Below are 7141 nucleotides of genomic sequence, written 5' to 3'. Positions count from 1 at the left end.
GTGGTCAAATTCTCAAATAAATGAGGATAAAATTCCATACCTCGGCTGGGATCGAACCCACGCCCTCCTGATTACCAGGCGAGCGTCTTGACCACTACGCCACCGAGGCAGGTGAACTGTAAGAATAACACAATGTTAGAGTCTACAATAAATAAGGAGTATTATTTATTTACTTTTCAATTGAAACTCAAGATATTACAAACTAAAATCACAACAAAATGTAAAAAGTAGACAAAAAATAATATATCTAAGTGTGAAATTTATACCTTTTAGTGTATGAATATTTTCTTTTGATAATAAAATATTGATCTATATTTTTTAATGTTACAACAAAGTATTCACACCTTGTTCCTTAATTCATACTATTTAAAATCCGTTGATAATCAATGATTAAAAAAAAAAAATCATCAGGTAATTTTAACTTACCTATAATGGTCAAGTGCAGTAAATTTACAATTTTCAATACCTACCTGGTAGGAGATAAAACTGAACGTACCTAGGGTCATGTAAAAGAAGAAAACAAGTGAATACTACTAACTTGATTTTTTGGGGGTTCCACTTAATATTGAAAAAATTAAATTAACACAAGACTTCAACAAAAAAAGATTAGGTACTAACCAAATCAAGATGTCAGTTCTACCACGTACCTACCTAACCCCAAATCACAAACAATTGGTTCTTAAACAAATACATTTATATTGAACCAAAACCATTGCTAAAAGATGGCTGCAGTTCTGAAGAAATCTTCTTACTAAAAACTACCTACTTAGGTGTAAATTTAAAAGTGCAAGGTCAGTCCTGAGATAGTAAAATTACAATACAAAATACAATATGCTACTGACAAAGATAGTATGCTGGTATACAAAAGAAAAACAAGAGAAAATTGTAACAAAATCATAATATAAATAAAAAACAGCAGTAACTAAAAAAATAATATTCAATAAAAGAATGAGACTTAATTGAAACTGCTGGTAAAAAGACTTTGAGTCCTATGCTGGTAGCCTAAATAATGTTTGTGAGGGGAAAAAATGTATTCCATATAGGATGAAACATAAAAATTGATGAAATCACGTAAGTACAAGTATTATTCTAGAGAAAATAAATACAATTTGAAGAGAAGCTACCTGACTGCTGAACAGAGAAAAGTTTTAAAGTTCAGTTTTTGTTTTATCTTCTGGCGTTGTTGTTTCATCTACAGGGGAGGGTGAAGGTTTTGGTGTCAATGGTTCTTGATCACCAGCTGGTTGTTCTTCTGGTTTTGATTGTTCAGTTTCACTAGGTTTTGTTTTATCTGAGTCTTTATTCTTGGGCTTATCTTCTTTTTTCTTGGAGGTTGACTCTTTCTTTTTATTCAAGCTGGCCATCCATAGTTTGGATTTGTTCTCCAAATATCTCACCTCTCTTTCTAAAGCCCGAATCTTCTCTACAATGCTTCGTATCGTTAATACAATGGGGTCACTCTTCTTTAATTGGTTTTGTTCTTTCTCAGATTTCTCTTTCCATACTTTGGTTTCATTGATTAGGGTATCTAGAGATTTCAGTTCAATATCACTGAACAGATTCAAGTCTTCAGTTTCATTTGTGTTTAATGATAGGTTCTTAATCGAATTGTAGAAAGTCACACTCACATTTAAAGCATTATTTAAACTCTTGAGTGCTTCTGGTCTTTCTTGATGTTCTCTATGACGTTCCCAAATGGGTACAACCAGACTGTTGATCTCATTAAGCTTATTTTCCAATACATCAGCCTCTGCATTCCATCCATCTTCTTCTAACCAGTTGGTTATTTCGTCTATTTTGTCAACAATGGTTTTAGATTCATTTGGAGCAGCTACAGAGCTGTACTCTTCCAGTTCTAGCTTAGATTTGGCATCAAACAATAAACTTTCCAAGCTGTTTAGTGCTTTTTCTTTCCTCACTTTAGCATGTTCTATTTGATTGAGAGAGTCTAGTTTGCTCAGGGACTTCTCCACTTGTTTTTCATTCAATGTAGAGACCCCATATCTGGTTTCACTTGCACTAATAGGTTCTTTAACAGTTACAATTTTAGGTTTCTTGTCAGCATCAGGAGTTTGAGTTGCATTTTTGACACTCTCTTCTGCAGATTGCTGTTGAGATTCAGTAGAGTTGACATTTTTACTGGGCTCTTCTGCAGTTTTGTTACCTTCATCTACAGCTTCATTAATAGGTTTTTCATTTTCGTCAGTTTTAGATCTTGAAAATAGGGAAGTGAGAGTGTTTCCTAGCTTAGACAGTGGTGACTCAGCAGCTTCCTGTTTTTCAACTACCAGCTCTATGTTAACAAGAGATAGAATTCCACTCTCATCCATGGCAAAATGTGCCTTGATACCTTTTGATTCAGCATTCTCTTCATTGTGTTTTCCAAATGCTTCACTTACCCCTGACACATCAAATTTGCTAATTTGTTTTGTACCAAGCATAGCAATTTGTTCTGGATTCAAATGTTCAATTTCAGAAGCATAGCTTACATTGAAATTGAAATCCCCAACATATTTGTTGAAAGTCAAGATCTTTTTCTGGGGGTATGTATTTGAAGGCCCAAATAACATTCTCTTGATAATCTTGGTGTCACCAGATTCAGATTCTCTTTCAAATTCAACTTGAATAGGATATAAGACAATATCTTTGGTAATGAATTTCTTTACTTTGAAACCAGTGCTTAGATCTGCTGCTTTGTAGACTGCTCCCAATGCAGCTGCTTCATCAGTATTCAAATTTTTGGAAAGCTCAACACCTACAACTTTGGTAATTTTTTCTTGGACTTTAGGAACCCTGGTTCCAGCACCCACCAAGATAACTTGGCTTATCACATCCATAGGGACAGCAGAAGACTTCAGAGCTTGTTCAACAGGATACCCAACTCTGTCAAATAAATCTTCATTCAGTGCTTCAAACTCTGCTCTGGTAACAAGAAGTTTAAAATCTATTTCATCAATCAATCCTTCAATTTGTGCAAAATGTTCATTGTTAGCACTCAATACATTCTTCAATCTACCTGCTTCTTTGAAGAGTTTGGCTACAGCTCTAGGATTTTCAAAGACATCCTTGGTTGTTTTCTTCATTTCATTGAATTTCTTACCCAAAAAGTCCCTGAGCCTTATTTGCATTTCCAGTCCTCCTAAAGTTCTATCATAACCAACACCTAAGACTGATACCTGAGGATGTGTTTCAACAAACCCTCTCTCTTTGGTTTTCACAACTTGATATGATACAATACTGACAGTTGTACTCCATGCCCCCATGTCATAGAACATGACATGCACAGGGTTTGTTTCATTAAAATCTTTTCTTTTGAATATTCCATAGTTCAAAGCAACAGCTGTATAATCATTCATGAGTTGTAAAACTTTCAATCCTGCAAGCTCTCCAGCCTTCAGCATAGATTGTCTTTCTATTTGATTGAAATAGCCTGGTACAATGATAACAGCTTCATTGATAACTTGACCAGCAGACACAGAGGCATATTCCCTTGCTTTGTGTAAAAGCATGGCTACCAACTCTTCAACATGATACAATTCATTGTCATTTGTCTTGAACACTATGGTCCCTCTTTCTTCATCAGCTACAATATCATAATAAGGAAATCTACTTTTAAACAATTGAACTACAGGACTGTCAATAGACTTTCCAAGCAAGTCCAAAAAGTAACCATAGGAATTGGATGGAAATCTTGTGCCGATAATTTGGGCATCCTCTCCAAAGGTTCTTTCACCTTTGTGGAAAGCAACCAATGTAGGAGTTTTCCTTTTGGATTCTTTATTTAATGCTATTTCCATAGGAACACCTGGTGATACTATAGCTACCTTCATCCACTCGCTTCCTAAATCCACACTCATGACAGCAATACCATATGAATGCTCAAACAGTGTCAGTAGTAATACCACTGAGCTGCATAATGTAACCAACGAGATCTTCATTCTGCAAAGTGAGCGTAAACAATATTGAACCAAGATAACTTACTTTGTAGTATACAGCTGCTCAGATAATCTCACAGACACAACATATTGGGGCAGTCTGATATGATAACAGTGTCTGTCAACTTTGTGGAAATACTCTAGCAGGATGGAGCAGTAGCAATACAGGTTTCAGGAATACTCTTAAACAACACGAGAATTCTGATTTTGAGATACAACGAACCTGGATGTGATTAGTTCAATAAACGCATGCTGATCATCCACGGGAGCCAGTATCAGCGAACCACGTCATTTTATACTGTTTACTCTTTAGACATATCGCCGGTCTACGCAGCTTTCGAACTTTGCTGTTCAAAAGATGATGAAACTGATCGGTAGAGTGCTCAGTATTATAATGAAGATGAAGATTTAAATAAAAGATAAAAGAATACAACTTTTATTGTCTTTACGAACAGTTTCAGGAAGACTGGAAGAGTTCGGAGAAACTTTAGGAAAAGTTCAAAGTAATCCTCTCGTTCCCCACTCGAAGTCAAAAGTTCTTTTATTTGTTTACAAACGATGACGTGAAAGTCAGCTGACGAAAACGATTATCGATTTTTTGTGTGCTAGTTGATTGAAGTCTGCATTTACTATGCAAAATCACACTTTACGAAAAATGGGGTATTTTATTTATGTGAAATGGAAATTTTTCCTAATCCAAAATATTCCACTGTGGTCACTTTTTTTATCCCCACCACAGTGCTTTTTGTTCTGGATAATAAAATGCAAAGTCAGCTGATTTCTTCTTCCATTTGCTAGTTCAAATGCTAATAATAATAAAAAAGTGGATTTGTTGGAAAAAAAAGATGGCGACAAAATGATACAAGTTTTTTTCTCTTCCAACAGAGGTGAAAAATTTTTCACTCAAATCCAAAAATATCCAAAAGAAAAGGAGGGGAAGTGAATAATAAAATACAAAAAATGGACGAAATGGAAAAATTTTCACTTTTTTCCAACATTGCCACAAAATAAAATACGCGTAAAAATGTAAACGGAGCTTTTTCAATACGCTTGTTTTGACGCGTGCGCACCACAATTCGTGACAAATTGGCAACAGTGTAATTCTAAAAATGGTTTTTTTGTATTTTTATAATTTTGTAACGGACTAACGGAAAAAGTTGAAAAACTACCCAGCCATCAAGTGTCCAATGTTTTAACAATCTTTTTAACTCGGAAAACCCACGAATTGTCAACCAAAATGTTCACCTAATGACCTGAGAACACTATTTTAGCGCTGTCCAACTAGAGGTAAGTACGTAAGTAGAATGCTGTTGTATATGAACTCGCTTACTCGCCTAATCTATGAGGGTCGTGGGGTGGGTGAAACTTTGGACCCTTGTACCTGTGTTATAGCAATGTCGTATTAACAAAACTTTGCAGCTTTGTACAAGTTTCTACACTAGGTTAAACGGCAATGCATCTAAGATTCAGAGACCCAACGCACCACGTTTCATGTTACAGAAAACTAGGCTCCAAACATTGTAATGTATCAGGATCAGGAAGCCTCTTATTCTTAACCATTAAAACAAGAGGTAAATACCAGGCAAAATTCAGTAATGTTGAGAATATGAATTTGTAAAAAGGGTTTGGATAGGACTCGTTTTGTAAAGGCTTGGGTGACTCTTTCAAAATGTATTGAAGTCTACTCATAGTCTGCTTAGCATTACCAGGTACATATTCAACTCTTCCTATAATTTTTGGGCTGTATATGGGTAGTATTAATTTATATTTAACCATTTCTTGTCAGTCACAGATCCCATTCCAGCATTTCCAGCATAAGTTTTAACTTGAAAGTCACTATGGCACCAAGCTTAGTTTTACCCAGTGGAGTGGCCACAAGAAGCCGAACAAGTCTTGGAGGACTAAGTTTGAGATCAAGCAACATCCCCACCAATCCAAAACGCAAACAAGAAAACTCTCCACCCAAAGGATCAAAAGCCACTTTGAAAAGAAGACCTGCTCTTGGAGAACTAACAAATGTAAGTATATCGGAGAAGATTTCATGAAACTTGTTTGTTTCTATTTTTTACACATCACTTGGTGTGGGTACCTATCTTGTATGTATTGGTAATCAAATATCCACCATTTCTACTTATTCCCTTCTCATTTCCAGGCTGCAGCTCTGAAAAATGCAGCATTGAAGAAAGGCTCAAACTTGGATTTATCTAATTTGAAACCTGTGACCAAAACAACAATCAACATCCACCATGATGTGAAACCCAAAACAAAACTGGCACCAAGTACCAGAACCTTGACAAACAATGCCACCAAGCCTAGTGTACTGGCAACCAAACAAGTCACACTGAAAACAAATGCCAAACCTAAACCAGCCAGTACCACTACAACAAGCACAAACTTTGGGACTCATGTGACTCTAACAAAGCAGTCAACTCGATCATCTTTACTTGTCACAAAACCTGCAACCAAACAAGTAACATTGACACATACAAAGAAACTAGTTCAATCGAAACAAACAACAAGCACAGCAAAAATCAGCAGAAACAGTAATGTAAGGAGCAATACAAATGCAGCTGAAAATCAAAAGCATCCAAAATCAGAAGAAGGAGAGCCAGCTATCAACATCAGACGGGAGTCATTAAGATCTCATCGCAGAAGTTCTGGCATGAGAAGTGATGAAAGTTCCTTGTATGTGTCTGCTTTGGAAGATTTGTAAGTTTGTAAAGATTATTTTTAAGGGCCATAATCAGGTAAGGATTCATTCAAAACTGCCCTTATAAGGTACATAAGGAAACCTTGTTTAACTTTACAACTTACAATTTAGGTACATTTTAGTTAGGTAAATAGCTAATGATTCATATTCTTGTCATGGAGAGTTCAAAAGTGAAAATTGGACCAAACTTCATGTTGAAGCTTATTCTTTCCTTGCTCCTTGAAACAACAATTATTATTTTTTTACTATTTATCATGTCCCCTTTTCAGGAATCTGACGAACTCAAATAACAAAAAGGCAGAGTCACAGAATTCAAGAAAAACAGTTTTGAAATCCAAACAGACAACTGTGTCTGAGAAAAAGGAAAAGTCACTGATTGAGCATTTTGACAAGGAAATCCAGCTTGAAGATAAGTTAGAAGTGACAGGACCACCTTCTGATGTTGACGACTTTGACAAGGAGACATGGGAAGACCCTCTGCAAGTGTCTTGCTATG

At 35.8% G+C, this 7141-nt stretch overlaps 2 protein-coding genes across 2 annotated transcripts; one reads left to right on the top strand and one right to left on the bottom strand.

Annotated features, from left to right (window-relative positions):
* Positions 1 to 135: 135 nt before the first annotated feature.
* LOC103523428 (hypoxia up-regulated protein 1-like) lies at positions 136 to 4480 on the bottom strand. Its single transcript, XM_008488472.3, has one exon. It carries the CDS (start codon positions 3936 to 3938, stop codon positions 1149 to 1151), a length of 2790 nt encoding a protein of 929 aa, XP_008486694.1. The 5' UTR covers positions 3939 to 4480; the 3' UTR covers positions 136 to 1148.
* Positions 4481 to 5049: 569 nt separating this feature from the next.
* Positions 5050 to 7135, top strand: LOC103523430 (G2/mitotic-specific cyclin-B3; the record flags this gene model as incomplete). Its single annotated transcript, XM_008488474.3, has 4 exons — positions 5050 to 5222; positions 5722 to 5953; positions 6088 to 6644; positions 6915 to 7135. Coding segments are annotated over exons 2-4 (958 nt in total), but the record flags the coding sequence as incomplete, so codon positions are not given.
* Positions 7136 to 7141: the final 6 nt, after the last annotated feature.

Source organism: Diaphorina citri, unplaced genomic scaffold, assembly GCF_000475195.1.
Source record: "Diaphorina citri unplaced genomic scaffold, Diaci psyllid genome assembly version 1.1 scaffold22921, whole genome shotgun sequence".
NCBI classification, from domain to species: Eukaryota; Metazoa; Arthropoda; class Insecta; order Hemiptera; family Psyllidae; genus Diaphorina; species Diaphorina citri.
This window is presented reverse-complemented; position numbering and strand designations above follow the sequence as displayed.

What these genes read in the sequence shown, in the direction of transcription:
- LOC103523428 (XM_008488472.3), bottom strand. Translation starts at nt 3,938, where the DNA reads ATGAAGATCTCGTTGGTTACATTATGCAGCTCAGTGGTATTACTACTG.